Source organism: Chanos chanos, chromosome 9, assembly GCF_902362185.1.
Source record: "Chanos chanos chromosome 9, fChaCha1.1, whole genome shotgun sequence".
Classification (NCBI taxonomy): Eukaryota; Metazoa; Chordata; class Actinopteri; order Gonorynchiformes; family Chanidae; genus Chanos; species Chanos chanos.
In genome coordinates, this window is record NC_044503.1 from 39,496,407 (window position 1) to 39,517,928 (window position 21,522).

The 21,522-nt window shown below is 39.9% G+C and overlaps 2 protein-coding genes across 2 annotated transcripts; one reads left to right on the plus strand and one right to left on the minus strand.

Annotated features, from left to right (window-relative positions):
• Window positions 1-8,719: 8,719 nt before the first annotated feature.
• On the plus strand, window positions 8,720-10,798 carry LOC115821777 (uncharacterized). The gene has a single exon (XM_030785569.1). It carries the CDS (start codon window positions 8,720-8,722, stop codon window positions 10,796-10,798), a length of 2,079 nt encoding a protein of 692 aa, XP_030641429.1.
• Window positions 10,799-14,842: 4,044 nt separating this feature from the next.
• On the minus strand, window positions 14,843-18,637 carry LOC115821778 (uncharacterized). Its single transcript, XM_030785570.1, has 6 exons — window positions 18,622-18,637; window positions 18,263-18,456; window positions 17,718-17,872; window positions 17,125-17,588; window positions 15,775-15,983; window positions 14,843-15,070 (listed from the first exon to the last, which is right to left on the minus strand). Exons 1-6 carry the CDS (start codon window positions 18,635-18,637, stop codon window positions 14,843-14,845), a joined length of 1,266 nt encoding a protein of 421 aa, XP_030641430.1.
• Between the last annotated feature and the right edge of the window lie 2,885 nt (window positions 18,638-21,522).

Genomic DNA, 21,522 nt, shown 5'->3' on the forward strand with positions numbered 1-21,522 from the left:
ATGGGATTAACCTGAACCAGTTCAAGTAGAAGATGGAGACAGAACAAAGGAGAGCTCGTGAGCAGCACAGTCAAATACTGCCACACTGAGGGTGATTAAGACTTTTCATCACTGCACTGAATCTCTTATTGCATTGTGTAAGGTGAACTCGTGGACTTTCAGTTTATGCAGGCCTCCTGAGAAAGGAAAATGTAGCCCTACGTTTCATAAACCAAACCAATGTTATGAAAAATTCAATAGGGATAAAATCCATACAGTTAAATTTACTTCAAACCTGCCAATGCAATGACCATGAGATCTTGGACTGGAAATGTCAAGCTCCAGGATTTGACATGAAAGAGCCAATTACTAATCTGGCACATTTCTCCTCCTCTGGTTTCAGGAGCAGAGAAACATGCTGCAACAGGACTATTGTAGGAGAACTAAGGATATGCAGAGAGAGATTAACTACACAAGAGCGCAGCAGACACTGTTTTCTGAAAGAGTCAAAATGTCACATAGCGTTACATCGACCATCCATATATAAAATGTTAGCATCATAACAAACCTCTATCTTTATATATCATTCGCAACTATTCTTGATAGAAATATTTTTCAGTGGGCATAAAATATAAATAATGCGTAAAAAAAATATCCTGTGACTCCCATGCCCTAAAATACCCAAAAAGAAGAAGTGTGAACGATGCGTGTTAAGGCAACTGCCATTCTCCAGACACTGCAAGCTATTCTGGAAATTATGCTCATGTAGATCCACACCAAGGAGCTCTATTAGGAGAGAAGAGGTGAAAACACACACACACACACACACACACACATACATAAATACACACGCGCCCACACACACAATATGTTGTGTACATGATTCCGGCCACTGGCAGCGTTTCCAAAGTTTGGGGAAAAAAATGAGTTCTATCATTTACCCAAGATTGGCTTTTGCTGAGCAGTGCTGTAAGTTATATGCTGTGAAAGATATCTGTGCAGGGTGAAGTTATCACACATCAAACAGAATTATCCTTCCATTGTTTCACAACAGGGTTATGAACTTCAGTGACAGAATGACTCACTCTGCAGTCACACACCCTCACTTCTCAGGTTACAGTAGAATAATTACAATGCAGATGATCCTGTCTGTATTTGGCCTCGTATCACCTCTAGATAACGAACAGTCATACTGGAATGACAGGTTCAGCAGGTTTACAGTTTTGGAGCACTTTGCTTGTCACATATCTTATTCTGTTGTGGACATCTTTCTGTTCTTTTTCAGTTAGGTTGACATTTTGTCCCTCATTCAGTGTCACCATCTGGTACTGGAACTGTGAATTCCTACAGGTAGTGAGTTATATTCTTTCACGGTGTTTTACTGAATGTTACTCACACCTTGATTAACAAATGTATTAAACTTTTGCTGTGCTTAGCTTCTTTCATTTACCATAGGCCACCTCACTCACTCACTCGTTATCTCAGCCGCTTATCCCGATTAGGGTCGCGGGGGGTGCTGGAGCCTATCCCAGCGTTCATAGGGCGAAAGGCGAGGAAACACCCTGGACAGGTTGCCAGTCCATTGCAGCCATAGGCCACCTATACATATTTATTCTCTGTAAAAAGGAACACAGTTTTAGCCTCTGAGAATGAAGTAAATAGAGTCTCTGTAAACCTAGAACCAAGAAGTTGAGGAAAACAATCAGGAAGTGATCAGACTTTAGAAGTCAGGCTGTACTTCTTGCTCTAGCATGCAGTGAAATGTTGAGTCTGAATCTCCATGTGTAATAACACACTATCATATATAAAACTATCCTAAATTTCTACACGACAAACAACAAAATGATGAAGTCTGGATTTGTGAATGTAATAATAACATGATGTGAATATTTGACTATGTGATACATTGATAAGAACACAAAGATTACATATTTACAGGTTATATATTTTCTGAATTTACAGATTTTGCCTGTAAATTCAACTCTTTTGTGTTTTTTAACAGGCAACGGCTGTGCAGGGAGTGAAATCAAGCACTGTGTTTATTTTTGTGTTCATAATCTTTTTAGCTTATTATTATTTTCAGAGGTAGGGGATTGTATCATCCCCCTGAAGATCTTAGGTGACACAAAACAAAAACAAGAGCAAAAACAACAAAACAAAAAAACCTAAAACAAAACAAACATTGCTTGCGACTTGCAAATGCTTGAATTCTAGCTTATGTTGGAAAAGTTCAATGAAAGTTATACATTTTTTAAGTTCATGATTATATGTGTGTGCCTAGACTACATACTATGAATTCGTTATACTTTTGTGATGATGCATGATTTAATTTTGCCATGAAAATAGGTTTCACTAAACAAGACACATTTGAGGCGAAATTTAAAAGCAAATAAGACTCCGTGATTGCACAAACTGATTGACTCAGTGCCCCAGAAGGCTGTTTGTTCCTCTCACTTCTCTCTTCACTTGATGCCATGCCAAAATGCACATACAACTCCTACGCATCCCCGAACACACATATCAGTAATCATTCCCAGATACATTCCATTCACAGAACTCAACGGTGACTCACACGCAAACTGACATAAACTGGAGGGTTGAACAGAGTGCACTTGCTCTAGTCTAGGGTGTGAGTCTGAGGTGCTTGTTATCTATGGCAGACATGGTCAAAGGCCTTGTGTGGCATGGGTATATATTTGAATGAGAAATTGAGTTCTTTGGTCAGTAACATCAAGACCCAGACACAGTGACATGTTGTGTGGAAGGAGCAGCTCTTCTCCTCTTCTCTTCTTCTTCATTTATACCATCATTGAGCCTCAATAAACGAAGAGCACTAACAAAATCCACCCCCCCCCCCCCCCCCCCCCCCCCCCCCCATTATCCATCTACATCTTTAAAGTGAGGAGGTCTAACAGATTCAGTCTGCGTACTATGCAAATGGGAGAGCAAGTGTCACATTCAGAGAGGTATTGAAGGCCTTCTAGCATGCCTATAGTTTGGCTGCCATCGTAGAGTAGTGACAGTCTAAATACCATGACACACCAGTCTCCAAGTGAGATGAAGGAACAGCACTGCTCCCAAAATCAGCATCAGGACCTACCGACCACAGGCTGAACCACAGGCCACAGTGCCCCCAGTAGATTACTAGGCCAACCACTGTTATCTATCACAGGTTGGAGCTGAAAACCTATATCAGTGATATCATGCATGGATTTTGTAAGTTTTTCTGGGGTACTATACTTAAGTAGAATTTTCAGGTACACGCATTTTATTGAGTATTTATTTTTCTGACAATTTTTTGCTTTTACCCTCTACATTTTAAAACAAATATCTGTACTTTATACTTTTACATCTCCGTTGGTCTCTCTGTTTCCTCTGACATTCTCTCGCCCAGTGACCTGTCTTCCTGCTTGCTTTGATGTGCAGCTAGTATCTGACAGACAGGGGTTTAATTTGTAAATCCTCTTTATTTTAAGGAGCTTGTCCCATGTCTTGATTCCTCTGTCCCTGGGATGTTGTAATTGTGAGGAAAACCTTTCAGTCTAATTCACTGACAAGAGGACATGCTATAGACGACTGTTCCGCTTTCACCTATGGCTTCTTCTCCACCAGTTTTTACAGACCTCTGGGATGGCAGGCTCACAGGTCAAAGATCAGGCTGGCCATCTGAATCATCCCTCTCCTCCCTTCTTTCATTATCCTCATATGTCCTTGAGTCAGCAACCAGTTCTGTCAGATGACCTAGTTCTTGAAGTGGAAACAAAGAAGATATCGCAGGTGTTGACTTTGACTCCGTAACGACACCACTATCAGTGTGGATTGAAGAGGTGCCATTGGTGTGATGTGGAGAGATGCTATCAGTGTGAGTTGTAACAGCGCCAGCACAGCAGACACAGACACAGAGCTGTTGCTTCTTTCTCATTTCCTCATACTCAGAGCAAAGAAAGCTCTTATTTGTTTTCAGTCTGTCCATTTCCTGCTGCATTTTAACTTTGCTTTTAATTCATGTTGTTGAACTCTAAAGAGAGTCACCAAAAGCCAGCCAAACATATCTCTTTTTCTGTAACGGCTTGTTCAAAACGTGAATTAAACCATTTAAACAGTGCATTCTTAATATCAGACAATGACACATCAGGGAGCTAAAGACCTCTCCTGTGGGTAGTGAATTAGTTTCTCTTTCCTCGTGTTTTAATGTAATGTAAATGTAAATTTCTACTGACAGTTAATCACCCCTTGATTAGCAAATGTATAAAACTTTTGCTTTGCTCAGCATCTTTCATTGACCTTAGGTCAGCTATACATATTTATTCTATGTGTGAACAAACATTACAAGGACATATATATATTTAGCAAGAGACCAGACAACGCCACCTAAGGACTTGCACCTTAAGATTCATAAAAATCATCTCAAGCTGATGGGTTCCCCAAAGTACAGATAAGCTGCATAGAAATAGGACAGAGATGTGTATTCCAGTTGATTGGGCAATTTTATTAAATGAATGAAAGTCCTAAAAAGGAAAGTACTTAATAGTACAGCTTTATTGCAAAAATGGACTATATGGATAAAAACGCTCCAGCCGAGGACAGGGTAAAGAATGGAAATCGTAAGACAGGGGTACTGGCTGTCAAAAACAGAAGCAAAGCCAATGTGTCAAACTGTAAGTACAGGCAGATGAATGCAGCTACCTGGACGGGTGGAGGCCAGCTCATCAAACTCACTCCAAGTGTGTCCCAATATCTAGAATTTCACATCCCAAACACAGAGTTTCTGTAGGCCTAGAGCCAAGAAGTTGAGGAAAACATCCAAGAAGTGATCAGACCTACTCTTACACATTGTTAAATGTTTATTCTGAATCTCCATGTGTAATGATAACATACATATAAAACTGTCCCAAATTTCTACATGACAAACAACAAAATTATGAAGTCTGGATTGTGTGAATATAATAACATGACGTGACTATTTCATTACACCACTAATTAATGAACACACAAAGATAATATATTTACTGAATTTTGTTTGTATTCAAAAAAGCACGATTATGAACTTGGCAGCTAGCTCAGGTGTATCACTGCAGGAATGACACAAAACAGGTACTATAGCTGCAAGCATAAATGGCAGAATATTCAGAATGTGTGGTATTCAGATCAGAGGAGACACACAAATCCTTACATGAACTTGCTGCTATACCTAAATGCACGCACAACTCCTACGCATCCCCCTAAGTACATATCAACATATTCATTCACATATACACTCCATTCACAGAACTAAACGGTGACTCACACGCAAACTGACATAAACTGGAGGGTTGAACAGAGTGCACTTGCTCTAGTCTCGAGTGTGAGTCTGAGGTGCTTGTTATCTATGGCAGACATGGTCAAAGGCCTTGTGTGGCATGGGTATATATTTGCAAGAAAAACTGTGATCTTTAGTCAGTAACATCAAGACCCAGACACAGTGATATCTTGTGTGGAAGGAGCAGCTCTTCTCCTCTTCTCTTCTTCTTCATTTGTACCATCATTGAGCACATTTAACAAAGAGCACTACCAAAATCCATCCCTCTGCCTTTTTATTATTTTGACCAACAAATGGAAATGCCTCTCACTGTTTGTCAAACAGGTTGAAATCATAAGACTTACCGAGAAGAGTATAATTTAATCATGATTTGTCTCCACCAAAGAAGAAAAATGTCTATTGGGTGAGGACATTGTAAACCTGTGAACTTGTTCAGAGTCACAGAGGATGTAGCAGAGTGCTGTGTTCAGATTAATGGTGTGTTCTTACTGCTGTTGTCTGACTTTACAGTCTCTCAGTAGTCCCTCAGTAAAGGGATCTTCTTATTTGGTCTGTCCTCCTCCCTCTCACTCATTCTCTCCTCCCCCACATCTGATCCTACCAATAATATCTGCAAAGAGGAACTGCTCTAATAACAAGTTTGAAATACTGGGACTGAAACATACACAACTGCCTATGAACTAAACTCCTCCCAACATAATGTTCCATCCCTTTCTGGGAGGGGAAAAGGCTTTGGGGAAACTATATGTTTTTGGGGAAACTCTGAATCTCAAAGAGATCAAAGCAGAGTAGCAGCAACTCTCCTCAGCAGAGCACCTCAAATCAACTGCCAAACGGTAGGTTATGCCTTTTAATTGTATTGAAAATAGTATAATGTTTACATCTACTTTAATGTTGCATAAGCCATTGTGCAAATCCTGCAAAATATGAAGAAACACAATGCAAATGTGTAAACACATATGATTGCCAAAATCAAGAATTTTATCAAGTGGATTGAGCACACTCAAAAGAATAATGTGTGGAATCTTTTGTACATCAAAAAGTTTCTGACCTACAATATGTGGATGGGTTATGGCTTATTTTACAAGAAAAGTTTTCAGCAAAGACACCTTCAATTTTAATTTTTCACTTTTAAAAACTCCAGGACTTTAGCAAGGGCAATGCAATGCTTAAGGGAAAGCAGGAAACTAAGTTGGTGAAAAAATGTGTGATAGAAGATTCTGCTTTACTGAGCATTTAAAAAATATACAACATGCTCTGCACGATTGTTGGTGATAAACCAAACACAAACAGGATGTGAACTACTGAATGTGCCAAGTAAAGAACGTAATTAAACATAGAAGATCTAACTGAAATTTCACTAATGACATTTACACAGATTATTTGAAACCTGGAAAACAGAAAGGTCAGAGTCAAAGTAATGTCTTCACAAAACAAAAAAACCCAAAAACTTTAAAACTGTTATCTAAAGCTAAATACAAAACATATTTCAACATTAAGCTATGGAGATTAATACAAATCAGTAACTGAGGGAAGGAGGTTAATTATGGTGGATATATACAGGTGCAAGTGACAAGTGTAAAACATAAAATAACTGTAATTACTTTCAGATACAAAATACACAACCATTAACAGCTGGCACATGCTAAAGCACTGAAAACCTGAGGACAAACACTTAGCAATACCCAATAGCATGACATACAGTAGAGTGAGTGACCAGAGTGAAGGTTTTACAGGATGAGGGTTAACAATTCGTAGCTTGCAAGTCTGGCTTCCCAGTGGTTCACAGAGTCTTTTTAAGAATATGCAGGCAAAAGCTTCAACCAGTGCCAACAGGAATCAAAGAATATATTCAGACACACAGGCCCATACTCATCCCCACAAAGCCACACGGAGAAAAACTCAAGGTCTCAAATGATGAACTCCTGGATGAAACTCATCATCTTCAAACTACATCATCTTTTTTGGAAGCTTTCCAAAACATGTGGAATGCCATTGTATTGACAACGAATGGGAGTGCATGTGAAACAGCAATGTGTATGCCCTGGTTCCATTTTAAAATCTGCTTTAAAAAACAAAACTATAATGTAAAAGCTGAATGTAGCGATTATGTGAAAGTACTTGTAAAGAAGCTTTGTCTTGTCTCCACACAGTCCAGAAACACTTTCCCCTCTCTAATACCATATGCGTAATGAGATATCTTCTATATAATTTTCCTCCTCTACAGTGTTCAATATTCAAAAGACATTGAAATGTACATTTAAATGTAATGAAATGCCACCTGTATGCCAAGTGCATAGACTTGGAAACTCATGAGCACACATAGATACAAAAGTAAATACAAAAGAAAATATAGCTAGATCTATTTCACCTGGCGTTTACTCCACTGGGAAGAAAAAAAAAAAGGTCTTATGGTACCTCAATACATTCAGCCTTACATAGTGCAAAATGTTGATCTAAATTGTGTCCACATTGTGACATAGGTGGAATGCTTGGCCACTCTCCATATTTGATGTAGCAAACAAGTCTTTTAGGGCTTTTAACTCGTTTAACTGGTTTTGTCTGGTTTTACTCATAATGTAACACATTAGAATCTCTGTGATTGTATACAAACTGTGAGCAGTGAGTGAATTGAACCTAAGCATTTAACCCATCCTATTCACACACCAGTAGTGAGCACACACACACACACACACCAGGAGCAGGAGCGGTGGGCAGCACGTCTGTGCCCAGTGCGCAGTTGGGGGTTAAGTGCCTTTCCCAGCCATGGATGCTGTAGTAAGGGGAAAGCGCCAGACCTGTCAACCCTCCTGTTTTTTCCAGGTTTCTCCTGTATCTTAGCCTTCTTCTCTCCCGCAGTGCTCCCGTTTTCATATTTTCCCTTGAATCTCCCGTATTTTTAACCTTTCATAAGGTTAGGTTCTGGGGCCTGCCGGTGGCATAGCTAGAAATTTATGTTTGGATGGGTAAAAGTGAGCTGGCGCGACTTTCACTCACGGTCCATCACTTGCCTACACATTCTTCATAACCCACTGCTGCACTGAATAGCAGGTCAGACACCCCGTACTGTGTCTGACTGTCGCGTACTCAACAAGCCAGTCCTGTCTTCCGTTCTTTGTTTGCACTGAAACGGAATATGTAGTAACCCACAAAATACTGCTGCATTTTTATTCATCAAGCACACTTTAACCAGAAGTAGCGTAAAAGCCATGCCCTGTCACAACAAACACACAATATAATGCTGTCACAACAGTAGCTGGGTTTCCATCCAACTATTTAATGCAAATGAATGCATAAACTTCACATCAAATCTTTAACTCGCATAAGAAAGGAAACTTTTTGCTGGAAGGCAAAAGGAACTGTAGTTGCTGTTTTAAAACACAGAGTGAGCAATTCCGAGTGAGCAAATCCCTTTGTTTGCATTGTAGACACAACAAAACAATGGCTTCTGAACTTGTGAAGAAGACTCAGGGTATCACCACAGCAAAGGACATGAGAGAGTCCACCCAGCTCATAATGAAACCTTATGCCAACTGGGAGGAGTACCTGACACCAGCACCACTCTCCGTAGCTATAATGGGAGAACTGGTCTACATTTCGTCTAAGACTGATTTTTCTATCAACAAAAATGCACCAAAAGATGGCTACAAGTACATCAAATACCCAGAGTCATTCCGTGCCTGCCTCATGCAAGTGTGTAACTCTGGCTGGTGGGCTTTTAATGAAGCTCATAAGAGTATGGATCAGATCCGCCTTCACACTTCCACTGTACCAGACTACATGAAGGCTGCAGTGAAGACCCTGTTTCATGGTGATGATGAGGTTGTCCAGGCCTTTCTACCCGACCAGCTGCAGAACATTCAGGCTATTGCAGATGACTGTGTGGAGTTGGCCGAAGGAGCAGAAAAAAAGTTTACTGACGTCATAAATATCATCCAAGAACTCCTGGAGGCGTGTGTGAATGCAGAACATTTTTATGGAGAGGAGCTGAATGAAATGAAAAAGAAACTGGAAGAGGCCAAGATGAGGGAGGAAACAGCAAAAATAGCCAATGAAAGATCTACGAAAGCAATGAAGAGAATGGAGAAGGAATTGGAAGATGCGCATGAGAACTACAGCAAAGCAATGGATTCACTTCCTAATGGATGGGACATGATTGGCATGAATTTAGCTGAAGGACTATCAGAAAGTATGACAAGTCTAGTAAGCGGACTAACAGCCACTGTTATCAACCCCATTTCACGAATGCGTCTAGCATCAGGAGCACTGAAGAATGCGTGTGAATTCACAGGAGGTGACGATGGTGCAGCAGATGAAGTTGATAAAATAAACATCATGAGCAAGTCTGGAGAAATTCTTCGGGCAACAGAAACTCTTGGGAAATTCATCAAAGGGGAAGATATCAAGTGGAAAAAATTGTATGACCAGAAGAAGAAGTGCTCAAACACAGATTTTACAGCAAAGCAGTTTAAAAGGCTTCAAAGCAACTTAGAAAAATCCCCAGACTGTGACCCAAAACTAAAAGCTCTGCACTTATGTGAATCTGGAATCAACATCTGTCAGCAGCTTGCAAAGTATGCACCTGAAGGCAAGTGTAGCAAAGAAGAAACACAGGACATCATCTGTAGTTGGAAAGAGCTCATTAAATCAGCCCGTGCCTTTGACAGCAAAAGCAAGAGTGCCACAAAGTCTCCGTCTATGACACCAAAACCACCAATGATGTATGAACAGGAGAATAAGAGTGAGGGGTCTGGTAAAATGTCTGCAGGAGAAAGGGCCTCAGAGAATGCTCGCTTCCGTATTGAGCAGACAAGAACACAACTGGACAAGACAAGAGAGATGTATGAGAAATGTGTGGAGAACATGGAGAAGAATCAGAAGGAGCTGACTGACATTTTGGTCACCATGAGAAACTGTGAAGTCAAGGAGATTGACTTCAACACCACCATAAAAATGCTGGTCAAAGGTATGGATGCCATGGGTAAAGTGAAGGTGCAGTGGGAGAAGATGGTACGTTTCTTTCAGATGGTGTCCAACATTGTGAAGGTCAGCCTGAGCAAAACTCTCAAGAATTTTGTCACTGCAGCTGATAAGGCACAGACACTGTCTTACAATGCCAAACTGTTCTCAAAAGACCTGCTGTACAACCAGGCCTTCCAGGCATCCAACATTGCCAGTCTCGTGCACATGATCTCAGAGACCTACACTGAAGTGTCCAACAAGTACCTGATGGACAGAGTCAGTAGTCTGGGCAAACTCATGGCCATGGATAAGAGTAAGCCAGAGTTTGAACAAGAGCATCACCAGCTACGGAATGGGTGTGATGAGGCTCAGAGAGGTATTCTACACCTGGTCATCAAGAACAAAGAGTCCTTTGAGAGAAGCACTAATGCAAGAATGGGGAAGATTGAAGGGGAATTGCTGGCCGTTCTACCAGCTGCAGCACCTGAAGAAACCAAGGCCATTAAAGATGCTGCCCAAGCTGGATTTACTGAGGAAGAGGAGGACGCCTATATCTGAGGTAAAGGTAACATCCATGCAAACCAGTGCACACCTGCCCTGTCTTTATACTGGAAATCACATGTGAATGCATATCAATCTCTACTGACCCAAATGTGGTTTTAAACATAAATCTGTTTTACACATTTTTCCTGCTTATGGTCCATGGGCAGTGAGCTCATAACTGCTCATTGATTATTTTTCCCATATTAAATTTCTCATATTAAATCAATCAGTGAGCATTATCTGTATTTCCTGCATGATTGTTTTGTTTCTTTGTTTTTATCCTCTCTGTGTTGTCCGTTATTACATAGCAACTCATTGGATACCCTAGAAGACTGCAAGCTACAGAACCTCAGCAGACAAAAAGGAATCAACGAGCCTGTCCAATATAAATGAAGCTAAGAAGATATTTGCAGTGACCTTGAATTTTTGACAGAGTCAGCTGAAGTGCACATTTTCATTTTTAATTATGAAAAGAGAGATGTTTGTATTGAGAGTAAAATCTGTAGTTGTTACAGTTGTCTTTCATACTGTTTCCTGTATGAGCATGTTTATCTATTAGGAAATTACTTTTTACTTTTATCTATTAGGAAATCAGTTTTAACTAAGCTTTACCTGAGTGTTCAGAATTGCAAACTATTTTGATGGAGTTTTTGATTCGTTTAAATACAAGCTTCCTTTCATCTTTGTTTTCTCGTAGAATTTTTGAGTGACTTCTTAGTTGGTCCATCTCTTAAGTAATCCCTTAGACTACTATCATATTTTCTGGGGGTTTTTTTCCTTCTGTCCCATCACATGCCTCCAAAGAGGAGAGGAATTAATTGATTAAAAATTTCGCTCATTTTCATGTTCCATTTGCTGATGTTTAAGTCTTTAAAATCTCCCCCTCTTTCTATACAGTGTAAGACATGAAGTTGTAACTGCTCAGTCTTTCAAAATAAATGTCAAATTGCAAATGAAATATGAATATAAATATAAATCTAAGCTGCAAATTAAATATAAATGGTAAATTACTTTACATTACATTTATTTAGCAGACGCTTTTTTCCGACTTACAAGTGGGGAAACAATTCAAGCTACACCTACAGTTACCTGAGGCTTCCATACCTTTCTATGTTTCTTAATGAGAAAAGATGAATTGGACCTCTCCCTTCTTGTTTGCTGTTGTCATGGTTACTGATATTTGCTCACACACATCAAGATTCAGTGCCTCTTGGGCAATGTCCAACATCACAAGCATCAGACTAAGAAAAACTTGTACGCTTTTGTCTTAATGTTTGAGAGGGCATGTAAACTGTGTCGTAATTTGACTCTCCAACCAAATCCTCCAAGCTTCTAATATAAGCAGTGTAGTTTAGATGATCTCAGGAGTTCTGCTCTGTTTGTCAGTGACTCATTTTACTTGCTATCACTTACACTTCCTCCTCAAGATGAATTTTTCAGCAAGCAAAATAGGGTGGACTTTAACTGAGAAGCTTTCCTGATGATAGAGTGAATGTCAGTTGTGATTAAAGTGCTAGGATGTCATTTTATGTCGCCATCTGCTGGCCACATGCTCTACCTGCAGTACCACTCCATACCAGTCATGATGACGCGCTTTCGCACCGAACAGTTCTAGGGTCTAATTCGATAGGAACTACCTCCTGTGGAGCTTCCCCTAGAACTACATTCGTTCTAGGGCCTTTTTTCTGTTTGCTTTCGCACCGCCAGTAGGAACGCTGAAGTGACGTAAGCCGGCCGACGGTATAGCAGCTAAGAGCTGTTGTTTATGACTAACCAGGATAGCTGCACATTTTGAAGTACAAATTTAATGACTTTAAGACCTTTTAAATACCTCCAAAAGGAAAAAAAGAACCATTACTGCGGCAAAAGAAATTGACAAACTAGTCTACAGTATACGCAATGAGTTTTATTGAATTTGAGTGACAGAAATATTGATTGCACATTAGATAACCTATAACTGCCTTCTCATTAACGAAAATAAAACTGTATGGCGATAGACCCAGTCCAATGGAGAAAATAATTTCCCAATGCATTTATACATTTACCACCGCAGTAGCAGTGAATGACTTGATGGGCATAGTACTTTTCGGGTGCTAGCATAGCGCTTGTGCCTGATCCTTGCTTGCGGCATCGTGTTTTTTTCCCCCCTTTTTCCCCGCCGCAACAGTAAAATCGTAAGCTGGATAAACACATTCTTATTTTAGGTTAAAATGCGGATCACAGCCACACAAGCGGACACACAAGCACCTACCGAAGCGGAGTGTACGCTACCTCTTCAATGTACAAATATACATTGGACGTTGCAAAATGGTCATTGTTGGGGGATATAAAATACCGGTTAAATAAAACATAAAAACTATGTCCCCCCTCCTACAATTCCAGACATTTTGAGACATGAATATCAAAAGCTAAATTAAATACGTTCTAAGACTTTATATTTTGCACGGATCTTTAAAAATGGCGGTTGCAATCATCGTATACCTGCGTCTGGACCAATGGCTGTACACCTACGTCACAAGGTTCCTATTGTGCTGCAAAAGTACCTACCCTGGAGTAGGGGCGAAAAAAGCCCCTCAAAACGGCGTTCTTAGAACTAAAATCGTTCTAAGTTCCTGCGGTGCGAACACGCCAAAAAGGGGGTACTTTCTCCAACAGTTCTAAGAACTATGAAAAGTTCCTCCGGTGCGAAAGCGCCTATGGTTACCAAGGCTTACTCTTGTGACTGTCGTTAGGCCCTCGTTCATGTTTAAATTCAGCATGCATAATTCAGTCAGTGAAAAGAAAGAAAGAAAGAAAGAAAGAAAGAAAGAAAAATAAGGAAATGAGAAAATGAGAAAACAAACAAAACAAAGAAAAAAGGGAGATAAAAAACAAAAATATTTTTGTATTGAGGATGTGAATGTTGGCTAGTAGAAGTCACTACAGAGCATAACAGGGGTTGAATCCCACTTGGGTGAAATCCCATTAGCACCACTGGTCACTTTTGTGGTGTATCATCCCAAAAATGATTCCATATTGAAACTCAACAGAGAGAACTACCCAGGTGCAGTTCTTCATGTGAATGTATGTGGCTACTTATTTTTTGTGATATAAACCACAGAGATTCCACTGGAAGTGTCATTTTATACTGTTAAAAATGCACACACTGTAGGAAAACATCACCATCTGTCAGAGTCAAATCATCTTCTAGAACATCCCAAAAAGCTACAATAAAAAGACTTGTAAGAAAATTGTGATATTAAGACGAGAGTGTGCATTATAACCACTAGAGGAAACCAAAGCACTGCAAAGTGCACTCACTGGCCAGTTTAAGAGGGATTCACATCATAGATCCAACTGCCTGACCAGTGAAGGTATGTAAGGGCAAAAATGAATTAACTGGATAATAACAAAAACACCAGCTTCATTTCCTGTCTGTTTCAAAATCTCTCTCTCTCTCTCTCTCTCTCTCTCTCTCTCTCTCCCTCTCTCTCATTGGCTGGGAGCCACCCTTTTTTTCTTATCATTTCTACAGCTGAACTGGGTTTGACAGGAAGATGATAGTGATTTTTTTTTCCTCCAAGATCAACATGTGATTGCAGAACACAACCCATCATCAACTCAAAGTCAAAGCACATTTGAAAAGCACAACTGATCAAAGCGATTAACTGATTAACTGATTAACTGGTCAAAACACGTTTGATGTAGCAATATTTAACAGTTATTTAACAGAGAGAGAAACGGGACGGCCCTCACTGTTGGTGTGGAGAAAGTTCAAAAGAAATGTCAGGTTAAAAATAGTTTTTGCTTTTTACATCTGTTGTATCTGTTGGAGAGTTATACCTTTCATTGCATTTTTAATTTTCTTTTAAAATAACAGGTCAACAATCCAAACGCCAAATAAGAGACACAAAACTTTTATTCACTTTTTCATTTGCCTCTGCTTTGCATTATCATCAGTTGGTGGAGAAGTTGTTGATCAATACATAACTGTTACTCAAACACTGATGGTTTTGTCACTGAAAAGCACAACTGATCAAAGCGATGAACTGATGAACTGATGAACTGGTCTAAAGAGGTTTACTGGGTGATGGCTGAAACAGGAGGCTCCTCAGTGCCAGTCCCCTCAATGGCAGGTGGGGAGGGATTTATCAACTCCAGCTTCTCCCTCACAGCATCATACTGACTCTGCCACTCCTCTTTAGAGAGAGAGGAAGGATTGATCTCCAGGAACCTGTAGGCATCTTTGGCCTGGACGCTGAATATGCCATTGGCTTTCGCACATACGGCACCGAATTTTGTCCAAACCTGTAATTTAGATTGATGCAAGCCATTGAGTTTTAGTTGTTTTGTTTTAGTTTTGACTTTGGTTTGTTTGTCTTTAAATGTAAAGTCATGTTGATATTAAAAAATGCGTGTGACTGTCAGAACAACCCTGCTGTACCCTGAACACAGTATCCTATTGTGTTACTGTGCTATGTGGCTGCTTTGCTCCATGTTTTAAGCTTCTTCAGCCAATCAAAGGAGACACAGTAGCTAATACCCAGTTAACTCATTCAGTTTTTTTTGTTTTTAGCTGCAGAACTGAGGAACTCACTGCTGCTTTTTTATCAGACTGTCAACGCGCATGTACATTTACAGAGCAGCTAAAATCATGACTTTTCAACTCAGCTTTTAGCCATCTGTAGATAGTTTTCTGTCATTTTGAGTTTATTCTTTCTTATTCCATCTCTTCAGTTCTTATTTTATTTTATTATTCAGTTCTAATTTAATTCATTATTGCATTTTGTTCTAAGTTCTCCCTGTTTGAATAAGTAAAGTTTTAACTGTATTATTGTTTTCTTTACCTTTTTTTTACCTTGTAAAGCACTTTGATCTATGTCATTGTATTAAAGTGCTATATGATGATGATGATGATGATGATGATGGTGATGTTAGAGCATCCACTATAATTTACTGACTAATGTCTGTCATATCAGTCAGGAATACTCTGTCACACTTTGCCACTTTACCTCTCCAGCTGTGGTGATTGATTCCAAAAATACATCTTTTAAGACATCTAGGTCATCAATCATGTCTTCCCCAACAAAGGTTTTGTCCTTCAGGTAATCCAGCATTGAACCAATTTTCTCCCAGAATTTTTGTAGTTGAACCAGAATCTGCTGAATTCTGGAGAGACAAATCTGAACCTCATCAAGATGCTCTGGGGATGGAATTGAACCTGAAAAGAGAAGAGTGAAAAATCTATTTCTTTTTTTAAAAATAATTATGTTCAGTTTTTTAGGAAAAAAAATTATATGAATCTGAGTAAGGATTGAAGATTTTAGTTCTATTGTTTTCTACTTGAATGCAAGACATCAGAGTGAGTACATCACAGTAATTCCTTAAAACCTTATCTTTTCATCCCGTGACTTCGCCTAAATATGGGCAAAGCAATCTTTCTTTTTTTTTTTTTTTTAGAGATACTTTATTTGTCACACACACACTGAGCAGTGAGCAGTGAAATGGAGCCTCTGCATTTAACCCATCCTTACACCAGTGAGCACACACACCCACTATGAGCTAGGAGCAGTGGGCAGGCACTAGGGGACCAGCTCCAGGTCTTTTTGCCATTGCCTTGGTCAGTGTCACTGACAGGAGTACTAATCCTTGCATGTCTTTGTGGTTAGAGGAGACTGAAGCACCCAGAGGAAACCTGCGCGAACATGAGAAGAACGTGCAAACTCCACACAAAAAGGACCTGATACGACCGGGTTTTGGACCCAGGGCCTTCTTGCAATGAAGCAACACTACTAATCACTGAGCCACCACAAAGTCCAAAGGATAACCTGTTTTTGTCCAGAATGGGGTGGGATTTGAATCCTGATCTCTGGGTCCAAGGTGAAAGGCGCTACTGATTGAATTAAACTCTACTGCTTTAGTTCCAGTAACAATTGAATTTAAACGTATTTCCATTGCTTGCTTTGCAGAGGATCGATTTCAGTCAAAAATGCTTCAAATTGCTGTTATAATCATGAAATATGCGACAGTTTGCATGGTGTGTTATGACAATGTGGGACAAGGCACCCAACCCCCACACTGCTCCTGTGCCTGGTGTGTGTGTGTGTGTGTGTGTGTGTGTGTGTGTGTGTGTGTGTGTGTGTGCGTGTGTGTGTGTGTGCTCACTAACAGTGTGCAAGGATAGGTTAAACACAGAGGTTAAATTCACTGCTCCCTCACAGTGTGTGTGTGCGTGATTATGGAGATTCTATTCTATTCTATTCTATTCTGTTCTATTCTATTCTATTCTATTCTATGTTTCACCAACTAGTTGATAAAATTTGACTCTGAGATGTTTGAGAGCAGGCCAAACTGATTCTTACCCAACTCCATTTTGGCTTTTGCTTCTTTCATCTGCCAGCTGAACACCTCATTCTGTAAGGTGTACTCCCTCTGTTTAAGTGCAGTTTTGTCTGAAACGAGTAAATTGATCTTGTTCTGCAGAGCCTGGATTTTGGCTTTATCCCCAGGACTTTTCGCTGCCTGGATGGCGGAGGAGATTATGGCTCCAAGAAAAGGCACGATAGCACTCAGGATGCCAAGCCCAGTGCTCCTTTTAGAAATGTCTCTGACAAGCTGCTCAAGCTCACTGTTTTTGTCGTTTATTTCTTGTTCTTTCGCTATCAAGTCTGCAGTAACCTGCTGCAGGTCACTCCTCAACCTTTGCAAAGTGTTCTCAGCTAATTCTGCTTCCTGGGTTTGAGCTTGAATTTTTCTATCAGTTTCAGTCTTCTCTGTGATAACATCACTGGTGGTTGTGGCAACATCTTTGTTGTGTGAATTATATCTAAATAAGAAAGGAGAAGTTTTATCTTCAACTAGCAGTAATAAAAATGCAGCTGGTTTATTTTCTTCTCTTGAGCATGGACATATGCGGTGTTCATATTCTGTGTAGAGAAGAAACAAAAAGTCTTACTTCTCCACAATCTGTTCAACTTCAGTGATGATCTTGGTAATCCAAGCTTTTGCCTTCTCCAGGTACTTCACAGCGAGTGTGGGCTTGTTCTTTTCCACTGCTACTTTCAGCATAGGGAACAGGGAGTTCACCAGGTTGTCACTGGTACCAACACACTGTATGAATGTGGAAAAGAAAAAAAGGACCTTAGCTTAAATATTGTGTCATCAGACGTAATGCAAAATATGGCGAAACAGCCAGAAAATTTTCTTGGATTACTTTTCAAACATTTTGTTTTCTTATATCTTTACCAGAATCCTCATCAAGGGGCAAATTTATATATAGGTACATTACTGCTCTCTATTGCTTATTTATTAGTTTTGAGAGGCAACATTGAAATAATTTTCTATAACAAGAAAAATAGAAAAGACTTACTTCCATACTTAAACTGTCCACACACACACACACACACACACACACACACACACACACACACACACACACACACACACAGGGAACTGTGTATAAAGTTGTGTGGAGACCTGACAAGCCTGTGGGGTTGTTACCTTAAGCAGGAGAGCCTCTGAGGAGCCAAAGAGGAGCTGAGTCTCCAGGGCCCTGCTCCGGAGCAGCCTCTCCAGGGTGGGAAAGCCGGCCAGACACAGATAGGACACATGGTAAAGTAGTGCAGTCCTCTCTGCTGCTGGCAACAGCTCCCTTATGAACTCTGGACTCCAGGCTGAGCCACTAAGCACCACTTCTGTTCAGAATGGGGTAAAAAAAAAACAACAACAACAAAAAAAGGGCCAAGTTCACTAAAAACTAGAAATTTTTAATTTAGAAAATTAAATCTAGAAAACTAGATTACTTTTCACAGAACTGGTGTGGAGGAATGTTTGGAAAATGTGAAGAAATGCAATTTTACCCCGGCTGTCAGCCATGATTGCAGTGCAGGGTAGTTTCCTGACAGATGCCACAGATCACAAATTCTCTAGAGGAGACAAATGCAATAAAGTATGTGACAGATTACATTGGTTCATTAGGCCACAGATAGTGATAAAAAATGGATAGATAGATAGATAGATAGATAGATAGATAGATAGATAGATAGATAGATAGATAGATAGATAGATAGATAGATAGATAGAAGGTTTTGATTGAGTCTTACCAGTTGGCAGGATGAGTTTGTCTTCTCTCAGGAGTGTTGCGAGTGCTTTGCTCCCTGAAGTATTAATACTATCGCAAAAGCCACGCCTTAAACTTCTGAGAAAATCCATCCTTTACAGTCATGTCATAAACACACAGCCCATACAGTCTACAGCCATGTCTAAAAAAAAAAAAAAATCAAGACAAATGCAATGTTAAGCACTATTATCACTGTCAAACAAAACTTTTTCTCTTTTTCCTTTGCTTTTTGGAATACACATGCAGTATTTTTTGCTTGTTTGTTTTGTTTTGTTTTGTTTTGTTTTGGTGTGTGTGTGTGTGTGTGTGTGTGTGTGAGGGGGAACATATTTTTCGTTTGATGTGGACTGAGCATTTTCGTTTGATGTGGACTGAGTTCAGAGGAGGCTGGATGCATGTGCAAGTGGGATTTTAATGAACAAGAACAAGATGGCAGAGAAACACAAAGGATCAGGTACAGAGGAAACCAGGGAGTCAGGGACAATGTGACATTTCCTTCCTTCAGTGTTCTTTCTTGCTGGTACCTTAAGTGTTCCTAAGCTGCCTGTTTTGCCTGTGGAAGTTCCAGGGTGGTGGGACATGGGGAGAGTTTTTTGTTTGTTTGTTTATTTAGTTTATTTTGTTGTTGTTTTCCCAGTAAATAGAATATGCATGATGCATCATAAAGTGTGATACAGAAATTGACAGTTAGGCATTCTGTTTGATAACTATGCTCATAAAGAAATGCGAAAGAAGTTGTATTTTATGACCTGTTTATGATCACTGTATTATAGCAAACACCTTATGTTGACTGTGTTACTCCAACTTACGGCAAAAGGCCTCAAGTCACGACATATGGGAACTGCTATTGTAGATTATGACATGAAACATGATCATGTATAAGTCTGACTTTTAAAACTGTCTGGCTTCACTGTTAACATGGGAAAACGAAATAGAAAATAAGACACAAATTTAAATTTATATTTATATAAAATGAGGTTTGCCATTCTGTTACCCCACTGCTCCATTTCTCTTTAAACCTCATTCGGCTGGTTCAAAGGCTTGTGAGTTTCATGCTTAGTTCAGCGCTTATTTTTTTCAATCTTATTAATGCTTGATTAATAAATGTCCTTGGCTTGCTCTTCATTCAGTATCTATAAAAAGCACACTCCATGACCCTCTGTTATCTGTTTCTCAAACACCTGTCATCAGTAATGTATTCTCTGCACCCTCTGCTAATGAGAATTTTATGACCGCACATTCTAGGTTTGGTTATATATAAACTATATGAAATGCTGAAAGATAACAAAAGGGGTCACCAGAGTGTCTTTGAGTCTCCTTTGACCTATCGTTTAAGTTACTTTCCCTTTCATATTCTTGTACATGGTATCTGTTCTTGTAGATCGTTTCACTGTTATGGCCGTCCATGCCAGTGGATTGACAACAGGTACAGACCACAGAGAGATTAACACACACATGAATACACGTGTATATGCAGGGGATAATGTACAGCCAGCCGGTCATTATGGCAAAGTAAACCACGACAGTGTGATGCAGGACCCCGACACGAAGCGGTTCATTTTGTTATAATGACCAGCTCACTGTACATTACCCCGTTTATTACATGGATACTTACTAAAGTAATCAGTAATTTGACACAAAATATTGGTTTAAAACGGATTTTATGGATTTAAAATTGGTTTCATTCAGACCACCGAGTTTCACGTCCTGGAGGGTAAACTGAAACAAACTGGGTAGTCTCAGTGTTTAAGTGTGATGCTTTTGAGGAAATCCCCACTGCATGATCAGCAGACAGAGAACACCAGCAGACTTCTCTTTGTTCTTTTCTTTAACTGGTATTAGATACATAGTTATCTGAGATATGAATGATGCCCATTTTAATTGTTTGTCACTTTAAATATAGTCACTTTAAATATAGGAGTAGCAAGACCCACCCTACACTCTACTAAGGAAGAACTATAATGTGTGTGTTTATATTACAGCATGACTGCAGTGAAATGAATTGAGTGTTGTGTATTACTTATTTACTATTTATTGTGTATTCACTTATTTACTATTTACTGTTTACTTGTTTATTTCACTCACTCATCATCTCATTATCTAAACCGCTTATCCTGATTAGGGTCGCGGGGGGTGCTGGAGCCTATCCCAGCGCACATAGGGCGAAAGGCGGGGAAACACCCTGGACAGGTCATCAGTCCATCGCAGGGCAGACACACAGACAAACACACTCACACACACATTCATACCTAAGGGCAATTTAGTGTCTCCAATTCACCTAACCTGCATGTCTTTGGACTGTGGGAGGAAACCGGAGCTCCCGGAGGAAACCCACGCAGACATGGGGAGAACATGCAAACTCCACACAGAAAGGACCCTGAGCACCCGGCCGGGAACTGAACCCGAAAACCTTCTTGCTGAGAGGCAACAGCGCTACCCACTGCGCCACCATGCCGCCCTTGTTTATTTCAGCGAAGATTTATTTCGTTTTAAAGTAGAGCAAAAGAGGGAAAAATTATTTCACCATTAAAAAACACCACAGCTTGAACGTGTAAGGAGAGAGTAAATAGAGCAGAGATGCTCTTACTCACTCCTAACCACAGTCAGCAGATATCAGCAGTGCTGACTGATGCATGGACCT

Coding starts and splice junctions, on each gene's coding strand:
- LOC115821778 (XM_030785570.1), bottom strand. Junction 17,873..18,262: donor CAGAGGCTCTCCTGCTTAAG/GTAACAACCCCA, acceptor ACATTCATACAG/TGTGTTGGTACCAGTGACAA. Junction 15,984..17,124: donor AAAAGCCAAAATGGAGTTGG/GTAAGAATCAGT, acceptor TTCTCTTTTCAG/GTTCAATTCCATCCCCAGAG.
- LOC115821777 (XM_030785569.1), top strand. CDS start 8,720: ATGGCTTCTGAACTTGTGAAGAAGACTCAGGGTATCACCACAGCAAAG.